At 45.6% G+C, this 22,869-nt stretch overlaps 1 protein-coding gene across 3 annotated transcripts in view; it reads right to left on the minus strand.

Annotated features, from left to right (window-relative positions):
• ASAP2 (ArfGAP with SH3 domain, ankyrin repeat and PH domain 2) overlaps nucleotides 1–22,869 on the minus strand; it is a 2,176,645-nt gene that overhangs the window by 1,840,117 nt on the left and 313,659 nt on the right. For all 3 annotated transcript variants that reach the window (XM_069606005.1, XM_069606004.1, XM_069606003.1), the window contains exon 3: nucleotides 17,844–17,989. In XM_069606005.1, the coding sequence (XP_069462106.1) occupies nucleotides 17,844–17,989 (146 nt within the window). The remainder of the gene's footprint in view (nucleotides 1–17,843; nucleotides 17,990–22,869) is intronic.

The following is a 22,869-nucleotide window of genomic DNA, read 5'->3' on the forward strand; positions in this document are numbered from 1 at the left end:
CTTCAGAGTATCGTACTCGTCTTTGGCAGTTTTGAGTGCGTCCTCTACTGCTTTGCCAAACAAGACATTCAGTTCCACCAGCATGTCAATAAGGGTATCCTGGGTCTCGGGTTTAAACCCTGACTGTCTTAGCCAAGCGTGCCTCCTAATGACAGTGCTCTCTGCTATGAGCTGGCCTGCATTATCTGCGGCGTCAAAGGTAGTCTCCAGAATGCAACCAGACACGGCTCTACCCTCCGACGCAATTTGGGCCCTTTAGTGGTTCCGGAGCGGAGTCAATGAGAGCAGCTACCTGCTCCTACTGGTGGCAATTATAGCTTGCCAGCAGAGTGGTGGTATTGGCGATTCTTGCCTGGTAAGCGGAAGTGGAGGCCACTTTCCTTCCTAACTCATAAATTGTCTTGCTCTCCTTGTCTGGGGGAGCCTCAGATGAAGATAGAGGTGTCCCCGCTCTTTTTCTGGTGTTTGTGATTACCAAAGAGTCGGGCTTAAGTTGACCCCTTATGTAAAGTGTGTCTGACTCGGCGACCCTGAACAACTTCTCAATTCTGGGGTTTACAGCCCTAGTGAGATTAGGAGTGAGAAGTGAAGGATCAATTCTTCGCTGGAATGTCCTGCTCTTCCTGCGCCTCCTGAGTGTCTATGTGGAAGTTCTGTGCAGCTTTAGCCAAGACCTCATTTAGAAGGGGCTGGTTATCTATTGGTGAGTCAGTAACTTGTGGTTCCTTGTGAACCAGAGAGTCCATATTGTAGACTTCTTCCTCGTTTTCCTCCTCCTCATCCTGGTCCTCGTTATCTCCATAATACTCAACCCCTGTTTGGTCATCCAGCATTTGTATATCTGTGTCATCCTGATACTGCTGGATGCATTAAGGGTCTGAAGTCAGGCCCTGAGCTGGAGTATCAGACCAAGATCTATTATTAGGAGGCTGAGGGTCCTTGGATCCTGAAGGAGTAGCATTGTCAGGGGTATAGCTAAGAAAATGCTGTGGTTTTTTTCATAAAAATTGGCTAAGAAGACATTCTCCTCATCACCCTGTCTATGTCCTCAGTGCTCTATTCTCTGGAACTGGGGATGACAACCTCCTGTTGAGGTTCCTCTTCTAGTCCCATATCCCGAGGAGTGGGCGGAATGAGCCTGGGTATAGTGACTGGGACAGGGGTCTTAGATTTGTCCTTATCTGACGACCTGTGTTTGTCCTTGTGTACCTGGGGTGCAGAAGTTGAATGTGATGACACTTTCTGATGTTTGTCCCCTTTCCCATGAGTGGAAGGGTGTTTCCCTTATGGTTTGGCCTTTTCTGAATCTTTCGACGCTTGGCGTTGAGATTCGGGGGTACTGTCTGTCTCTTTCGAGTGTGCACGTCGGGACTTGTTGGCAGACCCCCGAACGGGCTGCCGGAGCTGACTTTTGGTGTACGGCTTGGGGGTGGAGGTCGGATTAGTCTTTTGACGAATGTACCTCTGACTTTTTTGGGGAGCGAGGCACTCTTGGCAACTGTGGACGGTTGCCGTGTGTCGTGCGGCGATCTCGAACTGGAAAGCCCAGAGGACACTGATTCCGTGGACCGCTCTCTACGTGCCTCTTTCTACAGAGAACTCGACACACGTGTCGAATCTCGGTTGGACTTAGTGTGTTTAGGTGTAGACGTAGTTTGGGTAGCACTCGTGTCGCCGGGTGTGTTCCCCATAACTGCACTGCCGGACAATCCTCTGAGGTCGGGGACTAGCGCTTGGGTGTCTTTCGACGCCCCTGTGCCCTCGCCGTCCGAAAGGGCGACGTCGCTGCCATCACTGAAGGCACCCACCACTTCCATAACCTCGAGCTGCCTGACGTGGTGGGACCAACGCTTAGTGGAGCGGTCCACGAGTGTTTTTGCTTTAAAAAGCTTGCACGCTCTGCAGTTCGCTTCGGGGTGGTCCCTCGGCAAGCAGAGATTACAGGTCAACCCAAGGGTACTTGCGGTTGCACTTGCGGCAAAATTTAAATGGAGTACTCTCCATATGTCACCTTAAGGCAGCGGGCTAGTGTATGTAGGAAATAATAAAGTGTTGTGTAGGTTTCCACCCCCCACTCTCCCTACTTGCAGGGCCGAGGCCAGAGGCCTTCCGAGGCAGTCTGTCGTGCAGTCTCGACGGTTGGTTGTTCTTCGGACCGGCGTCGATCTTCGATGTCTCAACGTGGGAGTGAAAGAACAGGGAAATGAATATTGATTTTTTGCAAAATGGCTGAAAGCCAGGGAACTCTGCACAATGCTTCCGACAAGTATGGCGGAAAAAAACAATCTGAGGATCCTACAAGCGTGAGGGATCATGGGTACAGTGGATGTCACACTAGGGATAGTATTACTAGCACGCCCTATGTCGACGCCCATTTTCGATTTTTGAAAAACAAACTACTCTGCAGCTTCCACTAGATGTCGCCCCATACACAGCATGTGATCTAAGCAGATTCCACAAGCCTCAGAAATATATATATATATATATATATATATATTCAGTTTGGTGATTTCTCGCATCACACGAATTGAGCTGCACTATCCATAACGCTCCTTTGTCAAAATAAAACTGGATACTTAATCCATTTGGCAAAACATATCTTCCTTTATTACATTCAGGGAAAAACACGGAAAAATAGTAAAAAGACAATCAAATTATGATCCTCCTAGGGTATAGCAAAAGAGTTTGCTGAAGCGTTTATGCTTTTTGCGGTTTACTCAACGCTTGTTCACAACAAAGTGCCTTACTTCACCTGTGCACATTTAAAAACAATTAGTCACTGGTCTAGGATGGAAATGAACAAAGGACCTTCGTGGATGGCCCACAGTAGTACACCTAGATTCCGTCGGCCATGTTTAACTAGTTGTTTGCATTAGTAATCATTGGGTCATCTCATTGAACCTCAATAACATCAATTTGTGTTCAAAACTGGGCTGTCTTGTGAAATCTCAATTTTTGCATTTTACTTCAGGTCAATAAACTAGTCTGCTGCATTCTACTAACACCAACGTTTTTGCCATAGCATACAATTGCAATTATTTCAACTTTTTGCCGTATAGATTCTCAAACCATGCTGCTTTGTCACATGTGCAGTGCACTGTTTCAACTCAAAAATACTCTGCAAACTAATCTTTTTGTGTTAATACACCAGGGAAGTGCTTTTAGAAGTATATAAACAAACAGATTTCACTTTTGCTAAATCTACGTGAGATTCTCTTATTAGAAAAAAAACCCCTTTGAGTAGTAACACTAGGTTGCTGTATCGGTATTACAGGATCCATTGGAAACATGGCACTATTATCAGCATCCAGTGTGAACGTTCCAGCAGCAAAGTGAAAAGTGCAATGGCAACATCTCGGCTTATGTTATAAAATTGGCTATCTATAAAGTGCATAGTGCAGATGGCAATATATGATACAGTTATTCAAGGTACCTAAGTGCAGTAGCAGCATACTGACCTTTATCTAAAGTGCATAGTACCCAAGGTGCTTACTGCATAGCAGCATATATTGACAAACATTTGCTCTAAATGTTTACAATAAAGTGCATAGCGCATCTCATCCAAAACCTTTGCATTTGTAACAGACCATGTCCATTTTAGATTGATCTAATTTCCACTGTTTGATAACACAACTTTCTAGTTTATGGTGGTCATCACCAATGTTCAACAACCATCTAATTTGCCATAAAGTGCCAAGTGCATTCATTCCTATGACCGCATGAATCCCCTAGCTATATGGCAAGTCGTTTACAGTCTTGTAATTTACAAATTTCTTAATATGTCCATAATAGCTGTGAGGCAGTTCTGTCCATTATTCCACCCTAAGCCAGGCTAAATGTTGACAAACAACTTGTTCAATTCAGATCACTGTCCAAGGTGCATAAGAAACAACCACCCATTTTTTAAACTTCATAAAACCTTATATAATTAAAATAAGAGACACTAAACAGCACTTCAATTATAGTGTTGAAAATTACAACAAATTCTAAAATTGAGGCTAGTCGAGTGGAAGGAGGAATTGTTCAAAGAAGGAAGCACAGAAAACTAGAGTCCAAATACAGAGGGACAGTGACCCTTATGAACATTTACGTAGGTTAGGGTACATATTTGTGCTCCAGCCAAGTAAATGTTCTCTCAATGACCCAAAAATGTATAGAGTTCTTCATCTATATTGTGCCCATTTGGCTGCTTACTCTCAAAATCGAGGATGCACCGGGTTTCTTTTTGTCGCAACATGCGTTCTCTAGCCCCTCCCTTAGGGCCAATTTCAATTTTGTGAATTCCAAAGAAACCAAAACTTCTCATGTCATTATCGTGGCTTTCAGCGAAATGTAGTTGACATCACTGTGTAAAATGGCTTGCACATGTTGTATGCATATTTTCAGATTGCGCTTAGTGCTGCCCATGTAAGATTTGTGACAGGCACATGTAAAGACGTATGCCACATACTCTGTTTCGCAAGTGATTTTTTCCAGTATTGGAATAGTCTGTCCTGTAATGGGATGTTGAAATGTTCCACAGTTTTCAGCATATTTACAAATATTGCATCTTGTGCACTTATGAAAATCCTTAGTTTGAGTTGTGAGCCAGCCTGTTGCATTGTTATCCTCTTTTTTGGTCATAGAACTTTGAACTAGTGTAACCTTCAAGGATCTGTTCCTTCTAAAGCTTATCTCTGGGTTGGTCTTTAAGTTAGTTGATAGATTGGAGTCTGCCAGTAAGATATTCCAGTGTTTTTGTAAAATGCGTCTAATCTTGATTGCTTGGCTATCGAATGTGAGAATCGGACGTGTACTCTCCTTTTCAGTGTCTAATTTATCTTTCTTACGGGATCCTACCAGGAGGCTTTGTCTGTCAATTGCCTTGCCTTCATGTAATCTCTTTCGATTACTCTTTTTGGATACATCTGTTTCTTGAAGCCTGTAGCCATTCTACTATCCAAGTCATAAGTCTATATTGTTGTGTTGTTGCGTCACAATCTTACAAACTCTCCATATGGAACACTCCAAATTAAGTTTTTGGGGTGGCCACTGGTAGCGTATAGTGGTGTATTTGAGCCAGTGATCTTTCTGTGTAGTTTGCAAGTTATTGCATCATTTACAATTCTTATGTTAACATCCAAAAGAGTAATCAGCGTCCAGCTGTGTCTCTCAGTAAATTTCAGATTCTTCGTATTAAGATTGAAATGTTTGACAAAATCTAGCCAACCTTTTTCAGTTCCTTCCAGATAATGAACAGGCGTCAATATATCTTAGCCACAGCAATACATTTTGAGTTTGTTCTTGGTTACGGTCAGTCCATACCTCCAATTTCTCCCAAGCATCCATCAGGAAATTCGCATATGAGGGGGCAAAGGTCGTCCCCATAGCGGTGCCCTGCACCTGTTTGAAATACTCACCATTAAAAAGAAAAACATTGTTGGTCAGGCATAGATCTATCATATCAAGCACCATTATCGTATGTTCAAGATAATTCAAAGATTTTGTATTGAGATAGTGCTGGTTCGAAGTATACAGTGATACAACGTCCATGGTTGCCATTAAGTACTCCTTTTCCCATGGTATATCTTCTATCTGAGACAAAAAGTCTGTGGTATCTCTAACAAACGATGGAAGTACAGAGACAAAACGGAAAAGCACTTCGATGTATGTGGACATATTTTTCAACGCTGAGCCTATTAAACACACAATGGGTCTCCCTGGTGGTCTTTTTATGTTCTTGTGCACTTTCCGATGAAAATAGATTGTCGGTGTGATCGAGTTGATCGTTAACAGGAATTTACAAGTCTCTTCCATTAATATGCCCTTTTCTTCCCATTTCATCAAAAAGGATTTGACTTTGTTTTCTAGTTCTTTGACAGGGTTAGCACTTATTCTTGTGTAGCATTTCTGATCATTGAGCTGCTTGTATGCTTCCTTTATAAAGTCTGTTCTTTTATGTAATACTATATTACATCCCTTATTGCAAGGCTTGATAATACAATTCTTTAACTCATGTAGCTCTCTCAACGCTTGCTTGTCCTTAACTGTCATATTGTCCTTGAGTGTTTTTTTTGCCACATCTCCACATATTTTTTAGATCCTTGATCACTAGGCTTTGAAATGCCTCAATGTTGCTCCCCCCCATTAGTAGTGGGGTTACACTTATATTTTTGTTTACTTGTGGCTGTCCAATCTGTTCTAATGCCAAGTTCTGCCAGGTCGTTGGATTCTTGTTCAATGCCTATGTTAGTGCCTTTCTCTAGTTCCATCAAATCAGATGGGACACTAAAATCTTTTATTATGATTTCAGCTTTTCCTCTTTGTTCTTGTTTTCGGCATTTGTTTTGGATGTTGGTCGCAAAGAATGTCCTCAGGCGTAACTTGCGAATGAAGGGGTCAAAGTCTATTCTTGTCTGGACATAGTCATTTTTCGCTTTGGGACAAAAGTTGATCCCCAGGTTCAGGATTTTATGATGATTGGCAGTCAGGGTGTATTTAGATACATTTATAATCTTGAAACTGCCATCCTCTTCTTCGCATGTCCTGCTTATTTGCCAGAGCACAGAGATCTGCCTGGGGTACTGCACGCTGCATTTCCAGCTCCTCTGCCCCCTCCTCGTTTGTTCCGGCCACCTCTGCCTCTGCCCAGACTTTGATTTCCACCTCTTGTCTGCTTGTTTTTTCTGCCATCTTGGCGTAGCAAACGCATTTAGTCTAAAAAATGTAAACAAACATTACTTTCTTCTGTGTCACTCCCTGTCAAATCAGACTCTGAAAGTGATGAACTTTCGCCAGTACTTGCTTCTGTAGTTGGAGATGGGTTACTCGATGCCACTTGCCTTAATTGGTCAAATCTGCGAGCAAAGGTATACACCCTTCCTCTTTCGTAGTCCATCTTGTCTCCTAGAAATGTTCATCGCTTCCTCTGTTTGATCTCTTCCTCATAATCAGACCTATTCTTTTCCATACTCTGCTTAAGTTTCTTCCCATCTTCAGTTTCCGAGATTAGTTTGAGTTTGTCTTCCACCTCATTTATCTTTTCCAGTGTTTTTGTGCGATCACTCCCAGCATATTTGATCAACAGTTGCAGAATGATTTTGGAGCAACCATTTGTTGCATCGCTCCATTCCTTTAGCACAAGTGGGTCTTGTTCTCCGAACAAAGGGATGATGAGGATTCTCAAACCTCGTGGGATTCTGCCCACATCTATATAGTTTTTGAGGGAGTGCTCTTCCCACCATTAGCTATACATACATATACACACACACACCAGAAATACGATTACATTGATATATATGATACATTACTCACCATAATCTTATTTCTGATGCTTGTATCTGCTTAGATTCACATGCTATGCATAGGTCAACATCTAGGAGGAAGCTGCAGAGTATTACAGTTGTTTTCGAAACTCGAAAAGGGACGTCGACAGGGCGTGCCAGTAATACTATCCCTAGTGTGACGTTCACTGCAACCATTGTGCTTCACGCATCGAGGTCCCTCAGATTGTTATGTTTCTGACATGAGGCAGCATGAAGTGTATCGTGAGTACAGGTCTATCCAAGCAGATCCATATCAGAAAAGCTCATATAACATCTATGCACCTTCTCTCAGGGGAGGAAGGGTGGGCGCAGGTGAATCTTAGCAGATACAATCATCAGAAATACAATTACGTTGCCTAATGTATCTCTTCTGAGGCTTGTGGAATCCGTTTAGATCACATGCTATGCATAGATTAGCGAGCAGTGTTAGAAGGTGGTGGGTTGTGAGAAGTAGCCGCGGCAAATAGATGTTTTAGAACCACTTGTCCCACCTGTGTATCTTCTTTGAAATGGGTATCAATGCTGTAGTGTTCAGTGAAAGTGTGTACTGAGCTCCATGGAGCTGCTTTGCAAATGCTGTCTAAGGGGACATTTGCGATAAAAGACAGAGTAGCTCCTGTGCTCCTTGTGTAGTGAGCTCTTGGTGTGAAAGGCAGTGTCTTGTTTGATAATGAATAGCACAGTTGTATGCATCTGACTATCCATGTGAAGATGGCATTTTGGGAAATGCGGTCTCCTCTGCTTGGTGCTACAGAGACCAACAGTTGGTCTGTTTTCCCTTAGCGCTCTGGTCTCGTTTACATAGTAAAGGACCGCCCGCCTCACATCCAGTGTGTGGAGTTTATCTCGGCTGAGGTAGTTGGATTCTGAAAGAAGGCAGGTAGCTCAATGGATTGGATTACGTGGAATTCGGAAATGAATTTAGGAGAGAAACTCGGGTGTGTGCGTAAAACCAATTTGTCTTTATGTATGACAAAGAAAGGGTCCTGCACTGACAATGCTTGTGATTCGCTAACTCTTCTTATGGAAGTAATAACCACGAAGAAGGCAGTCTTGTATGTCAGGTGTTTAAATGTATAGGCTCGAATGGGGGCCCAATGACCTTAGGGAGTACTACATTGAGATTCCAGCCTGGCGGTGGGTTTGAAATTGGAGGGTGGAGGCTCTTTACCCCCTCCATGAATGCCTTAACTGGAATTTTCCACCATGATAACTTACTCAGAGGTGGTATATGCTGATAAAGCCACCTGGTAGACCTTTAAAGAGTTGAATACTAATCCTGAGTCTAACAAGTGGAGCAGATCATTTAGAATTCTATGGGGTTTATTAGTTTAGACTGGCACCAAATTACAAATCTCCTCCACTTGTCGAAATAACAGTGTCTGGTGTTTGGTTTACGAGCCTCCTTAAGCATATCCATACATCATTGTGGTAGATTAAGGTGTCCGAACTCTATGACCTCAGGAGCCAAGCTGCCAGGTTCATCGAGTGTCGTTGAGGATGTACTGTTAATCCCCCGTGTTTGGTCAATAGGTTTGTCTTACACTGGAGTTTGATGGGATCGCACATCGCCAGGTTTCGCTGATGTGGATACCACGGCTGTCTTGCCCACATGGGAGCAAATAGGATGAGCGTCATCTGTTCTCTGTGAATCTTGTTCACTACCCTGCTCATTAAGGGAGTCGGGGGGGTGGGGGAGAGAAAGCATAAGCAAATTTCCCTGACCAGTTCATCCATAGGGTGTTCCCCTTGGAGTCTGGTTGTGGGAACCTGGACGCAAAGTCTGGGCATCGCTTGTTTTCTCCTGTAGCGAACAAGTCCAGCGTGGGGTAACCCCACTGAGAGAAGATGTGGTCTACGACACTTGAATCTAGTTGCCACTCGTGTTCCTCTGGTAAGGGATCTCTACTCAGAGTCTGCTAGAGTTTTGAGTACCCCTGGAAAGTGTTGGGAGGATAGGGACATCCCCTTCAAAGTGCCCATCTCCATATTTTCTGTGCAAGCTTGGACAGGCTTGGAGAGTGTGTCCCCCCGTTTGTTCACATAGAACACTGCAGTGGTGCTGTCTGTTTGAATTTGAACCATTCGTCAGCTGCGCTTCGAATACTTGAATCGCTTTGAATACTGCTAGTAGTTCCAGCAGGTTAATGTGGTTCTGTGCAGTGATGCGAGTCCACAGACCATATGCTCTGTGGTGAAGGTAATGAGCACACCACCCGGAGAGTGATGTGCCTGTTGTAACAATCACTTGCGCTTCCAGATCGTTGACGGGTTTTCCCTTTAATAGGTTTTTCTTTGTCCACCAGTTTTGAACTAGTGTTGACAAAACAGGCACTAGATCGTCCCACTGATCGCTTGCCTGAGACCACTGTTTTGCCAACCACTCCTGCATGGGGCGCATGCGCAGACGGGCGTGTGGGACCAGGTATATGCACAACGCCATCATGCCTAGTAAACGCATTGCTTTGTGTACGCTTAACTTGCGACCGGCTTGATACTGAGGTATTTGCCGTTGCATGTTTTGAACTCTTTCCATGGATGGAAAGGCTAAGCCTGCTTCTGTGTTTAAGACATCTCCTAGGAACGGTTTTGTTGTATTTGGCACAAGGCTGGACTTTTTCTAGTTTATTGAGAAACCCAATTGGAAGAGAAGATTTATGGTTCTTTGCGTGTTTTGTTTGCAAAGATGGAGTGATTCCCCTGTGATCAGCCAGTCATCCAGGTAGGGGTACACTGGGATGGCCTCCCTGTGCAGGTGCACTGCCACCACCGCCAGTACCTTGGTGAATACCATTGGGGCACACGCTATTCCGAAGGGTAGCACCTTGAATTGGTAGTGCTGGTTTGCTATTTTGAAATGCAAGAGGTTTCTGTGCGCTGGGAACATTGAAATATGAAAATAGGCATCTTTCATATCCAGTGTTGCCATGTCGTCTCCCCGCTTTAGCAGGGGGATTGCCTCATAGTGTTGTCATGCAGAATTTTTGTGGCTTTACATAAGTGTTTGAAGGGCACAAGTCTAACACTGGGAGCATAGATAATCTTTTTTTGGCACAAGGAAGTAGGTTGAATAAATACCCTTGTTTACCTCGAACGGTACGATCTCTATGGTGTTTTTGAAAAGCAGCGCGTTGACCTCTTCGAGAAGGATGAGCCGTTCTTGCTTTGTTGATTTTCTCTAATGCGGGGGATGGTTTGATGGTTTTTGGATTAGTTCCCCCAATAACCTCCTGCTACTGTTGATAGCACCCACTTGTCTGTGGCGATTCCCTCCCATGCGTGGGTGAATTGTGAAAGGCGTCCCTGTACTGGGGAGGCATGGGAGGGAACCTGTAGCGGGCTGTGATTGCTTAGGAGGTGTTCCTCCACCTCTAGAAGTGGAGGAACTCCCCCGGACGCGAGATCGGTGCTGGCCCTATTGGTAACCCTGTGAGGCTTGGCCCTGCTCATTATTCCAGGAAAAATTCTGACCCTGTCCGTATCCGGAGCCTCTGAGAATTTTGGCCAGGAAACTGGCAAAAATTTCCTCCACCCTGGTGGTTTGTTCGTCAGTTGCCCCAGAGATTTAAGGGTGTCATATTCCTCCTTGGTGAACTTTAAGGCATCTTCTACGGCTTTAGTGTGAAGTCTACTGTACCCATGGTCCTTCACACTTCAAGGTCCCTCAGATTGTTTTGTTTCTGACATGAGGTAGCAAGAAGTGTGGCCTGAGTACAGATGTAATAAAGCAGATAAGAGTAGACAAAGCCAGAGAAACATTTATGCACCTTCTACTCCGTGAATCCAAACAGATACAAGCATCAGAAATATGATCACAGTGAGTGATGTATCCCTTTTGAGGCTTCTGGATCTGCTCAGATCACATGCTTTGCATTGATTAACGAGCAGTGTCTGGAAAAGGTGGTGGGTTGTGAGAAGGTACAGCAGCAAATTGATGTTTTGGCAACGTTTGTTGCACCTGTGAATCTGCTTTAGAATGTGTGTCAATGCAGTAATGCAGAGTAAAAGTATGTATGGAGCGCCATGTTGCTGCTTTGCAAATGGCGTCCAGCGGGACGTTTGCAATAAATGCCAGAGTGGTTCCTGTACCCCTGTTAGAATGAGCTCTTGGTGTGAAAGGCAGAGTCTTGTTTGATAGAGAGTAGCAGAGTTCAATGCACAACTATCCATCTGGAGATGGCGTTTAGAAACGTGATCACCTTCCCTGCAATGTGCCATGGAAACAAACCGTTGATCTGATTTTCGTAGCGGTCTTATCTTGTTTAAGTAGAAAAGGACCACCCTCCTTACATCTAGGATATGGATTTTCTTCTCAGCTGGGCTTGAAGGGTTTTGAAAGAAAGCTGGTAGTTCAATGGACTGGTTGACATTGAAATTCAATATGAACTTCAGTGAGAACCTATGGTGTGTTCTTAGTACCAACTTGCCTTTGTGAATAACAAAGAAAGGGTCTTGCACTGACAAAGCTAGTGATTCACTGACTCTTCTTATGGAGGTGCTAGCCACCAGCAAAGTGTCTTATATGTAAGGTTTTTAAGGCTGGATTTATGCATAGGCTCAATGGGGCGGGGGGGTCCCATGAGCTTTGCAAGTAACACATGTAGGTCCCATCCTGGAGGTGGGTTTGAAATGAGGCAGGGGAAGTCTCTTTACTCCTTGCATGAATGCCTTAATGACAGGGACTTTCTACAAGGACACCTTGCTATGGGAAGTGGTGTACTCGGATAGAGCCGCTAGGTGAACCTTGGAGTCAAATACTAGCAGAGTCTAGCAAGTGGAGCATGTACTGAAGAATGTGAGATGGAGTACATTCTATTGGGTATACATTTTTTGACTGGCACCATATTACAAACCTTTTCCATTTGTTAAAATAACAGTGTCTGGTGTTTGGTTTTCATGCCTCCTTGAGGATTTCCATACACCTTTGAGGTAGTTTTAAATGGCCAAATTCTATGACTTCAGGAGCCAAGCTGCCAAGTTCATAGACCGAGGGTGTGGGTAGAACGTTGTCCCCCCCGTGCTGTGTGAGTATGTTGTAGGGGCACAGAAGTTTGATTGGATCGCAATCGCCAGTTTGCGCAGATGTGGAAACCAGGGCTGTCTCACTCAAATAGGAGCAACTAGGATTAGTGTCACTTCTTCCTGGTGCATCTTGTTCACTAACTTGCTCAGTAGCAGTGTTGGGGGAAAAGCAAAGGCAAATTTCCCTGACCAGTAAATCCACAGGGCGTTCCCCTTGGACCCTGCGTTGAAGAAACCTGGATGCCAAGTCAGGGTATTGTGTGTTTTGGCTTGTGGCGAACAAGTCTAAAGGGGGGTAACCCCATAGGGAGAAGATTATATTTAAGATATTTCTGTCAAGCTGCCACTCATGCTCTTTGGGTAGAGGATCTCTCCTCAATGAGTCTGCCAGAGAATTGAGTTCCCCTGGAACATGCTGCAAAGTTAGGAACATGTCCCGCTTGAGTGACCACTTCCACATTTTATATGCTAGTCTGGACAAACTTGAAGAGCGTGTACCCCCCTGCTTGTTTATGTAAAACATGGCAGTGGTGCGGTCCGTGAGCACTTGTACGTCCGACCTGACAGGTGCACTTGGAAAGCTGGTAGGGCCTTAAGCACTGCTGGCAGTTCCAACAGGTTTATGTGATTTTGGGCTGTGATCTGTGTCCACAAGCTGTGCACTGTGTGAAGGTAATGGACTCCCAAACCGGTGAGTAATGCGTTTGTTATGACAACTGCTTGCACTGTAGGGTTGTGAAAGGGTTTTCCCTTGAACAGGTTCTCCTTTGTCCACCAGCGTAGCGCTTGAACTAGGGTTAGCAAAACAACCACTAGATCAACCCATTGACCGCTTGCCTGAGACCACTGTTTCGCTAACCACTCCTGCAAAGAGCGCATGCGCAGCTGTGGGTGCAGAACCAGGAAAACGCCCCATGCCATCCCGAAGCGAGCACATTGTTTTGCTCACGGTTATTTGGTGACCGGCTAGATAATCAGGTATTTGCAGCAGTATGTTTTGCACTCTTTGGCTTGATGGAAAGACTAGACTGTCTTCTGTCTTTATGACAGCTCCTAAGAAGTGTTTTGCTTCGCTTGGAACAAGACTTGATTTTTTTTCTTGTTGATTGAGAATCCCAAATGGAACAGGAGATGGATTGTTCTCTGGGTCTTTCTCCTGCAAATTTGGGGGGATTCCCCTCATCAGCCAGTCATCCAGATAAAGGTGCACTGGGTTAACTTCTCTGCGTAGAAGAGCTGCCACTACCGCTAGTACCTTGGTGAATACCCTTGGAGCGGAGGCTATGCCGAAGGGTAGCACCTTGAATTGGTAGTGTTGGTTCGCTATTTTGAAACGCAAGAATCTTCTGTGTGCTGGGAACATTGAAATATGAAAGTATGCATCTTTCATATCCAAGGTTGCCATGTAGCCCCCCTGTTTCAGCAGAGGGATTACTTCCTGTAGCATTGTCGTGCAGAATCTTTTGTGGCTTGACATGGGTGTTTGCAGGGCGCATATCTAGGACAGGGCACATTGTTAGATCTTTTTCTGGCACAAGGAAGTACATTGAATAAATACCCTTGCTTATCTAGTTTGCCGGGACAATTTCTATGGCATCCTTTAGTAGCAGTGCTTTGACCTCTTCCAACAGGATGTGTTCTTCCTGTTTAGTGTGTCTTGGTCTTGCCGGGTGGTTGGCTGGTGTTTGAATTAGCTCTATGCAATACCCGCCACAGTGGAAAGTACCCACTCGTCCGAAGTGATCCCCTCCCATGCATGGGTAAAGTGCGAAATGGGACCTCCTACTGGAGTGGCATGGGAGGGAACCTGTAGCGGGTGGTCATTGCTTAGGAGGGGTTGAGCCCCCTCTTGAGGAGTAGGATTTGCCCCTACTCCTAGACCTTCTTTGGTCTCTTTGAAACCCCTGTTGGGAGGACTACCCTTGTGAAGAACCCCAGGACGAACCTTGCCTACCCTGGTTGTAATTAGAGGACTGCTACAAGGTCTGTCCTCTAAAACAGCGAGAGTTTGAACCCCCTCTCTGCCTAAAGGGTTTGTTAGTGAGCTGTCCAAGGGATTTGAGTTTATCAGATTACTCTTTTGCGCTTTCAAGTGCATCCTCTACTGCTTTGCCAAATAAAGTGTTGGGCTCAATGGGCATGTTCAGGAGGGTAGCCTGGGGTTCTAATTTGAAGCCCGATTGACGGAGCCATGTGTGGCGTTTAATCAGTGTGCCTTCTGCCACGATTCATCCTGCGTTGTATGCTCCGTCCGGGTTATTTTTAAGGATGCAGCTGGCTACCTGTTTCCCTTCACCGATGCTGAGCAAGAGCTGTTTCTCTAAGGGCTCTGCCACGGAGTCTGTTTGTTGTGCGATCTCGTCCCACTTGTGCCAATTATAGCTGGCTAATAACACAATGTTATTAGCTATCCTCGTTTGATAGGCTGCCGAGGAAGCTACCTTCCTGCCCAGGGTGGGTTCCATGTGATATAATCGCAGCAAAAATTGCCGTGATAACAAAATATTGCGGCAAAAATGCCGCAGTTTTTGCGCCGCAGTCAATGTAAAACATGCGGGGGACACCCCCACAACCCCCTGACCCATTATACCATTTAAGGGGAGCGGGGGACACCCCCCGCAGCCCCCGCTCCCCTTAAATGGTATAATGGGGCACACTTACCGGGTCAAATAGCGGAAATTTTGCAGCGATATTTTTTTACTGCGACATTTTTGCCGCGATTATATTACCCGATACCCCAGGGTGTAGATCTTTTTACTCTCCTTGTCAGGAGGGGCTTGAGCAGAGGGGCCACACTCCCTCTCTTGTAGTGGTGACTCAGAGGGTCGGGCTTTAGCTGCCCACTAATGTAGAAGAGGTGTGAGGGGGCTAGTCAACATATCTTTTCGATGCGCGGGTTGACTGCCCGTGTGAAATTGGGTGTAATCAGAGAGGGCTGAATACGTCTCTGGACCGATTGTAACAGGGGGATAAATTGAGTTGCTGATTTCCGATCCCCAAGGATATCCTCCACAAAGTCTTGGTCGACTTAGGCTTCTTGGGTGTCTATTTTGAGTCAGCCACCAGTGGGTCAGTGTGGTCTGGATGACGCAAAGGTCATCGTCGTCATCATCATCTTCATAATATTGGTCCAAGTCTCCTGTGTCCTCTTGGTCCTCTGGGTCCGTGTAGGAGCCAGGGTCTTGTGAGCCTGGAGTACTATAATAATAAGTCTCCTGACCCAGGTCCTGATGTGACGTCCAGACAAGCTTTCTTGACAGCTAACTGAGTGGCTTCTGCCCCACTCTGTGGGATACCCTGAAGGTTGTGGAGAACTTCGGGGTAGTCATGAAAGAACTGGACATTCTCCTCATGACCCTATCGAATTGTTCTGTGGTCCATTGGGAGGAACTTGACAACACAGAGGAAGCAGGAGTAGGTGGGGCAGGTGTAGGTGGAGGTTCTGGGATGCATAGCCCCTGAAAAGGGTGTCTTCATGGGTAGTGCAATCCCTGGTTTTAGTAGCATATAACCTTTTAGCCTGGTGTGTCGAAGATTTATGGTTTTCTGACATTCTGGCCTTTAGTAGGTTGTCGGGAACGTGTTTCATTAAGTCACTTAATTTTGAGCTTTTGTCCCGCGGTTGTCGGTGTGTCTTGACGCCCGGTCGTCGGCACCAAAGGACTTCCCATATTTAGACGTGGTGGCGGTAATTGACTAACGTATGTTTCGGGGGCCTGTCGTGTGGTGATCGCGACCGCAATGTCCCAGGAGGACAGGCAATGTTCGGACCTTTCCCTCGACGGTGCGTGTGGCTTATAGGTCGACCACATGGTCGACTTTCGGCTGTGGGGGATGTGCTTCATGTGATGTAACTTGGTAGTGCTTGAGCCACCAGGTGCCGTCCCTGTAGCAGAACCGCCAGCCTGCATGTTGGGGTCGGGGGCTCGTACCTGGCAAATCCGATGGATTCCCATTGCCCTCTGTGTCACTTAGGATGTCGATGATGCCATCGCTGGAGGCTCTCTTGACATCCATGGTGGCTTCGGCATGCAAGGCGTGGTGGGCCCAGCGTTTAGTCTTGCTGTCCTTTAAGGTTTTTGGCCTGAACAGTTTGCAAGACTTGCACTGTTCTTCGGCGTGGTCCCTGGGGAGACAATGGTTGCATACTTGGTGCAAATCCTTCCAGGGGAACTTCCTGTTACAGGTAGGACAACATTTAAAAGGAGTGTTTTCCATGATGTATAAGGATGGCAGCCTGGCGAAATAAATGGGATTAAAGGGGAATAAACATTCTCTAGTGAGACTGGAATATGAACCTCCCCCCGCTCTCCCTACTGTGCAGGGCCGAGGCCAGATGGGGCCTTGAAAGGCCACAGACAAAGGATCGTCAAGAAGGGAGTTGCTGTTGTCGAAGAATGGACTTGTCCTGGAAGCCGTTGCCGGAGATCGTGTGGTAAACTCTTGTCGAAAGGACAGGAAGAAATACGAAGATTAAACTTTTACTAAGTAATGGCGTCAGCCAAGAAAGAACTCTGCAATATACGTCGGACTACGATGGCGGAAACAAACTGAGGGATCTCGACGCGTGAAAGACCATGGGTACAGTAGACGTTACACTAGGGATAGTATTACTGACGCGCCCTGTCGACGTCCCTTTTCGAAAACAAAAAATGTAATACTCCGCTGCTACCACTAGATGTCGGCCTATGCATAGCATGTGATCTAAGCAGATCCACAAGCCTCAGCGCGCTATGCTATTATATATATATATATATATATATACACACACACACACACACACACACTACTCACCGTAATCGTATTTCTGATGCTTGTATCTGCTTAGATTCACATGCTGTGGATAGCCCGACATCTAGTGGAAGCTTCGGAGTATTACAGTTTGTTTTTAGAAACTCGAACATGGGCATCGACACAGGGCGTGCTAGTAATACCATCCCTAGTGTTACGTCCACTGTACCAATGATTCCTCATGAGCCATCCTACTATTATTAAACCTATAATGTTTCAAACGCAGGGGAGCCATGTCAAGAGATAGAGTGGCCTTACAAATTACAAACCTTGGTTAACAGATAACAATACAAATAACAATACATTCAACTCGAGTGGTGCATGTCCTCTCCAATAATGATCGCACATTGCATGCTGGTTGTTTGCAAAATATGTTCCCTTATATCCTGAATTACAGGCATTCTCAATGGCCTCTTTTAATCAATGGATAATTCATCCAAACCACCCCCAAATGTTCTTACGTTTAAGTTGACACCCTCTGGCTCTGTAACCCTTTTTTGCAGGGAGCAACAGTCTACTCCTTCATTTGGCCAAGCTTTGTTTCTCATCTACCCACCCCCCCCATTAAGCAGCTATGCCCCTTTTTTTGAGTGTCAGTATGAATAGCTTAACAAAACGCATAAGTAAAATATGGTATGAAAACAATTTATAACAGAGCTACTTCTGCCCATAAAAGCTTGCAACAATGCACATTCATTCTTCCATAGACTGCAGACTGTACCTTACCAAATTTTTGAAAAGTGCAGTCAACTCCTTTGTGAATACAGAAAATTTAAGGAAAGCTGTTCCTAAATCTGGATCATCTCTGCAAACACAATTAGTGCCAAACTTCTCCAGTGCCTGGGTATACTGTTCTTCATTGTCCACATGAACTTTAAAGAAAGAGGAAACACAAATAAATAGGGGCTTTAGAAATACAAATGCAGTGAAATTTAACATTATTGCATGAAATCATTTATTACTTAATGGAGACTGTCCTACATGAAAAGCTTGTTCAACTGGTAGGTTCCTCTCTAAATTCCTATCCAAAGACTCGAAAGGCTGTTAAGAAACAAAGCTTAACATCATTTTCCAATACTAGGCTATTCCTAAATCACTTTTTTTAACTTAATTTCCTTATCTTATACAAATATAGGTCTAGCCTATATACTGGATCAACAAAACAAGTTCATCCTGAGTTGAGGATGTATATGTAGAATATTTACGCATAGGAGGAGGTTGAGAAAAGCCAATATAAACTAGGGATTTATAAAATCAGAACCAAAATGTCCTCTTTGGAAATGTTCTAACCAAAGTCAAAAGTGTCAGCGGGGGTTGAGTCCTAATCAGGGGATAGCACCCAGCATTTAGCCTCGCTAATCTGGTCTTTCCATACTCAACCAGCAAGTTCAACAGCACTGTTGCAAATAAGTGACAGTCCAGACAAACATGTCGCCTGTTTTTACTGCTCTACCAATTATAATTCTGTCAATTGCCACCATCTCGTTGACACATGCTACTTGTATAATTAGCAATAACCTGCACGACATTTTGATATTAGCCAAGCTCTTCTAGCTTATCCCTCTACCAAGCCATCACACTGAACATAGTCGTTCATCACACTATGCATCTACCCCACACACTACTTACTGCTTCTACTCTGCACTGTGCTACAGCCCATCCTGGCCATGAATAACTCCAGCAACCACTCCTCACAGCCCGCCTGTGCAGCTAAGGACATGCCAAACATCACCTGCACCTCCTTGGCCATGAGCAGTAGGCTCCCATCATCAGAGAGTATCCCCCTTCAGCTTTTCTGCACTCCTGCATCCAAAACCACACCCATCATCACACAACCCCTACCTAGACTCACCGGCCCTTTGGCTCAAACAATTTGATATGAAACCTACAACAAATATACCTTGCGCATTGAAATACAGGAATGATAGACTAGGCACCAGATTCCTACCAGTCCAAAACCATCACCTTGACCAAACATCAGACCAGCCGACCTCCCCAAGAATGTATCTCATATAACAAACACACACACACACACACACACACACACACACACACACACACACACACACACACACACACACACACACACACACACACACACACACACACACACACACACACACACACACACACACACACACACACACACACACACACACACACACACACACACACACACACACACACACACACACACACACACACACACACACACCCCCCCCCCCCCCCCCCCCCCCCCCCCCCTCCCCTCGGCAGAACTACTGTCCATCAAGCTCCCAGTCTCAGCCACTCAAACACTCACTATGCACCTTATTTACAGGCCACCTGGACCAGTAGCTACATTCGAAGAAGACATTACCACCCTTCTTTCCGCAAAAACTAAGTTAAGTTCTGAGATCATGCTATTGGGCGATCACAAACTTGGCTTCCAAGACACGAAGGATGCTAAAGCCCTAGACATCGCTAACACGATAACGGAATTGGGCTTCACTCATCACATATTTGAACCCACCAACATCAAAGGCAGGACTCTTGATTGGTTGGCAGACCTCAAAATCAATGTCCTAACACGCCACGTGTCTGGTCAGACCACCATCTGATCTAATTCACTGTCAAATATGATAACCAGCCCCCCTAAGCAGAACCTCTCTCCTCCAATATGCACAAGGAACAACAGGGACATAACATTAGGGAAACTGCTTCCACTTATTCTACCATCTACAACTCATGGGATTGGCTCTTGCCCTGTTCATCTGGGCCAATGAGGATGCCGGCAGGCATGGCTGGCCTGCATTACAAGGCCCACTCCTAAGGCCCTATCTAACCTGAACTGGCTGCAGCTCTCTTCAGCTGCCTTTCACGACATTTGCACAGGGTCACGGACACTCTGAAAGGTAAGCCCCTCACTTTTACGATCGGCGCGGACGGCGCACTAAATTGACATTGAAATTGTGAATCGACTTTGCCTGCACAGGCACTTGAACCACCCTGAATATTCTTCACAATGTGAGCCACAATAATGCTCCGGTTTAATGCTATGTTTCTTATGCCATATTCGTTTTTGTTAGCATCCGCCATTCCAAGATGGCTGTGCTCACTGCCTGCACTGGAGTGCTGGGCATGGTGCTGCTGGGGGTCTGGAATTGGCTCTTGACCTGTTCATCTGGGCCAATGAGGATGCCAGCAGGCTTGGCCGGCCCTCCTCACAAGGCCCACTCCTATGGCCCCGTCTACTCATGTCCACCACGATACGCCACTAGCTGCCCCCGTGATTATCTCTGTGTCTCCCCCCAACCCCTATGAGTATCTGTGTCCGCCCATGCCACTGTGTCCCCTCATGCCCCCGTGAGTAGCTGTGTCTCCCCCCATGTCCTGTGAGTATGTGTCCCCCATGCCCCTGTGAGTATCTGTGTCCCCCCCATGCCCCTGTGAGTATCTCATGTCCCCCCATGCCCCTGTGAGTATCTGTGTCCCCAATGCCCCTGTGAGTATCTGCGTCCCCCAAACCCTGCTTGTGCCCTCTCCCATCCCCTCCTCCCTGTTTAGACTTGAAATTGCTGTTAGGCATAGTAATTGTTTCTGCCCTTCTCATTTACCCTGCCCTCCCCTTGTCTTGTTATAGTCTGGCACTACCCCAATTGCCGTCGGACATAGTAATTGTAGCTGCTGACCTATTGCAGCCACCTGCCCTCTCCTCCGAGACCCCCTCCATCCCCCTTTTATGACCTTTAGCACTTACACTTTTCTCATTTGTCATGTGACCCTTGATAACAGCTTGTCCATCACCTCCCCTTTCCCTCCCGGTCTTCCTCCCAGTCCCCCCCCAGCACTATTCCAAATTGTCGTCCAACCTATTATAGTTGCTTGTTTTGTGCCTCTCCTTCTCCCTAACTCCACTCCCCCTGGATCCCCTACCCCTCCTCTCGTATACTCATGTACTACATCAATTGTCATCAGACATAGTAATGTTACTGCTCGTTGGTCTCTTTTTGCCTTCCCCCTTTTCTCCCTAATTTTTCCTTGCACTTGCACCATCTGAAATGTCACCCGGCTGATGAGTTTTTTTTCTCACATTCTAATTGTTTCAAGGACTTGTAAGAATGTAATTATATTCTCCCTCTTTCCCTCCCTCCCTCCTTGAGGCGCTTTGAAACACATTGTGTATAGGCGCTATACAAAGAAACAATCAATCAAAACCCTACCAAATCACACAGACCCCACTGCGTTAGTGGACATTCACAACCAATCCCTCCATAAATGCCATCAAAACCATCGCCCCACAAACTGCGTAATCCAAAACCCAGCACGCGCCTCAACTCTGAGCCTTACATAAGAAAAAAAGAAAAGCAGAGGCCCTTTGGAAGAGCCTCCCTATAGCAACTAATAAGGACAATCTTCTGATAGCACCCCTAGTCTACAAAGAGGCAATCTTACAGGCCAAAAAAGAAACGTACAATAACCCGATTATCCAACCCAAGTCGAGTACTAAAGAACTCCAATATACTCAAAGAATTGGAATCCCCGTCAGCGAACCACCAGATCCCCCCCCCCCCATGACACCTGTGCCAAAGACATCATGTGGTGCTCCAACATTCAAAAAGCACTCCTAGGTAAAATCACCATGCTCCAAGAAAAAAGGTCATCCAAGAAAACTAGTCTCTCACTCGCCTCACGACAAATCACCCTACAAGCATCATCCCAGAATACCCGAAAGCTATTTAACTTCTCCCCACTTTCATCGCAAGATGTAGAAAACATACTTAAACTGAAACCATCCAATTGCCAGGGAGATATCTGCCCAGCCCCCATCATCAAGGAGGCAACCTAAGAACTGCCTCCTTTTATAACTGCCATAATCAATGCCTAATTTAATACAAGCATAGTCCTCAACAACCTAAAAGATGCCTGGTTTCTCCCCTTACTTAAGAAACCTTCATTAGACCCCAGTATCGCTAATAATTACAGGTCCATTTCCACAGTCCCCTTTCTTTTGAAAATCCTGGATAGAGCAGCCTACCTGCAAATCCAGGAGCGCAGAAACAAACGAGCTCCTCAGCCACAGGCAATCCGGCTTTAGACCAAGGCAGGGGACGGGGACGGCTCCGATGGACCTGAAAACTCAAATTGAAGAACTAAAAGACAATAGCAAACTCACCCTCCTCCTACTGCTTGATTTGTCGGCTGCATTCGACCTGGTCAATCACCAAGTCCTATGTAACCATCTTATCTCCGCAGCACACTTTTCAGACAAAAGCTACCACCTGGGTTTAATCATTTTTAGATAACAGATCAAGGAGTGTCTTCTCTCCATCAGCCTCTGCCGAACCGGCACCAGTCACTTTCGGAGTTCCCCCAAGGCTCATGTGTGTCTCCTACACTTTACAATGTGTTTCCGGAGTCCCTATTCAATGACCTTGACCATTTCAGCGTCACCTACACAAACTATGCAGATGACACCCAAATACTCCTCCCCATCACCGGTGACCACAAAGTTGACCCCCAAAGCACTCAATGACATTTACCTGGTCATTCAGGCCTGGATGGCACAACATGGGCTCTGTCTTAATGATAAGACAGAGCGACTCTTCCTCGGATCACAACCGACTCAGTAAGCTAGATGCCAGCTTCAACTCCATCATAGATGGCAATCCCATCAAAGTCTCGAAAGACGTAAAAACTGTTGGCATCTACTTAGATTCCACTCTAACCTTAGTCAGACAAACGCAATAACATCCTCAACCGCTTACACGTG

The sequence above is a fragment of the Ambystoma mexicanum genome, chromosome 4p, assembly GCF_040938575.1.
Source record: "Ambystoma mexicanum isolate Mex_15411 chromosome 4p, UKY_AmexF1_1, whole genome shotgun sequence".
NCBI classification, from domain to species: domain Eukaryota; kingdom Metazoa; phylum Chordata; class Amphibia; order Caudata; family Ambystomatidae; genus Ambystoma; species Ambystoma mexicanum.